Source organism: Trichoderma citrinoviride (genome assembly GCF_003025115.1).
Source record: "Trichoderma citrinoviride strain TUCIM 6016 unplaced genomic scaffold BBK36scaffold_193, whole genome shotgun sequence".
Taxonomy (NCBI): domain Eukaryota; kingdom Fungi; phylum Ascomycota; class Sordariomycetes; order Hypocreales; family Hypocreaceae; genus Trichoderma; species Trichoderma citrinoviride.
The window spans coordinates 1-2,054 of NW_020194901.1; the positions used below are offsets into that span (position 1 = coordinate 1).

The 2,054-nt window shown below is 61.1% G+C and overlaps 1 protein-coding gene across 1 annotated transcript; it reads right to left on the reverse strand.

Moving 5' to 3' along the window:
- On the reverse strand, positions 1 to 2,054 carry BBK36DRAFT_1028063 (alpha/beta-hydrolase; the record flags this gene model as incomplete). The annotated part of the gene is made up of 4 exons (XM_024888874.1): positions 1 to 969; positions 1,050 to 1,364; positions 1,435 to 1,757; positions 1,817 to 2,054. Coding segments are annotated over 4 exons (1,665 nt in total), but the record flags the coding sequence as incomplete, so codon positions are not given.

Here is a 2,054-nt window from a genome sequence, read left to right on the forward strand (position 1 = left end):
GGTACCTAGGCTGCTTTGCACTGCCGCTAATTGATTGCTCACTTACACGGGCCCTGGACTGGTTGATCCCTCAACGTGTAAAGACTCATCATGCCTCCTAAATCTAGGCCTTGTCTATCCTCAACTCATCTATCCCAGTAAGAAACAGAATCACCAACGCATATGCACCGCCTGGACCCCCTAAAAAGGAACCCTCGGCGCAACAGCCCTCCAAAAGTCACACCTCTCCCCCCTCCCCCCCTCCCACGTCCTCCCATCCGCCAGCCGAAACGAATTCACGACGCCCTCCCCGCCGCGCACGTAGTAGCTCAGCTCCTCCGTCACAGTCACCAGCTCGACCTCCCCGCCCGTAGTGTTGAGGTTCAGAAACGTCTGGTTCCGCGCGCTAAACGCCGGCCACGCAATAACATTCCCCGAGCGACTACTCTCGTCATCGTCGTCAACGGGCACCGTGGCATTCGCCGCGCCGGCTTTGGCATCGCTCACGGAAATGAATGGGTTCTGTCGCGATATAAAGCTTCCCCAGATACGGCGAAAGCTGTGCTGGAACCCGCGGCCGGGGTTTGACGACGCGAGGTCAAAGTATGCGCCGAGATCTGCACCGTGATAGGCCGGGTCGAGCGAGTACTGGTACTTCCATGCGCGGCGGCCGGAGCCGGGTTCGCTGAAGGTCTCGGCGAGCCATTGCGAGGGGCAGTGGAAGGTGGATTCGGCGGCGAGGTTGAAGGCCGTCTGCTGGATGCCCGTGGCCATGCCCGAGACGAAGTTGGCGTTTGGGCCGGCGTCGCCGAGGGTGTCGAAGCGGGTGCCGTTGTCGCCGGGCTGGGCGGCGGCCGTGTCGTAGATGCGGTTGAGGGCGGAAATGTCAGACCTTGTCAGGTGGGGGAGGGTGGAGGAGATGAAGGCGTCGAAGGAGGATTTGGTGGTGATGTTGGGGTTCGTTAGGGGGACGCCCTCGTCTGCGTTTGTCTAGAGTCCGTCAGCCTCGGAGGGTACTCATCAAAGATGGGTGAAGCAGGAACATAAAGGGGGGAGGAGAGAGGTTATACCCCGATCAAGAGGTGCTTGCCGCTGACTTTGCCGCAGGCGAGCTGTGCCGAGGGCCGGTGCTGGATGAAATCGTGGTCGATGACGGGCAGCCAGGCGAAGCTGCCAAAGTAGCCCCTGGACGTCGAGACGAGGCCGCTGGCGGTTTGCAGGGCCGTCGTGTCGGCGGCGACGAGACAGTCAAACACGCTGGAGTGGTTTCTCAGAGAAGACGCCTTTCCACAGCCTGCTGCTTCGGCAAAGGCGTGGTAGTTGCCGGTAGGGACGCCATCGTCGAAGGGATAGATGGGAGGAACGTATGTGCTCGCCAAGATGATCTAGATGCAGTCAGGCATCTCACTACTGAGACTGTTCAGAAGAACAAAGGGGGCTACAAAGGCAACATACGCCGCTAAACAGTCCTTCTTCCCTCCCACCGTACGCCAGCGCCTGGTACATGGCCGACGCCGCGCCAGACGACTCTCCGCCCACAGTGACGCGCCTCGGATCGCCGCCGAAGCGGGAAATGTGCTTCTGCACCCATTGCAGGGCGAAGCGCTGGTCCAAGAGGCCCGCGTTGAGCCTGCCGTGCCGCTGGATGTCTGGAGAAGCCAGCTGGCCGAATGCGCCGAGGCGGTACTGGATCTCGACGGTGATGAAGGTGTTGTTGTTTGTGTTTATGAGGGCGCTGGGGTCGTAGGAGGCGCCGAAGACGGAGTAGCCGCCGCCGTCTGTGTGCTTGTCAGTTTGATGCCGCTTCAATGAGATGCTGACGAGTGACAAGACGTACGGATCCAGACGAAGACGGGCAGGTTCTCGGCATGAGGCGGCGCGTAGACGTTGAGATAGAGACAGTCTTCGTTGCCGAGGGCAGAGTTGAAGCCGTAGACGGACGGCACGCCGTAGGCTCCCGACTGGGGACACCAGGGGGGTTGATCTACGGCCGAGACGAGGCGGTTCGGGGTCGTGGCTTGGGGGGGTTCTTGGGGGGCTTGCCATCGCAGGTTTCCGACTGGCGGAGCGGCGTA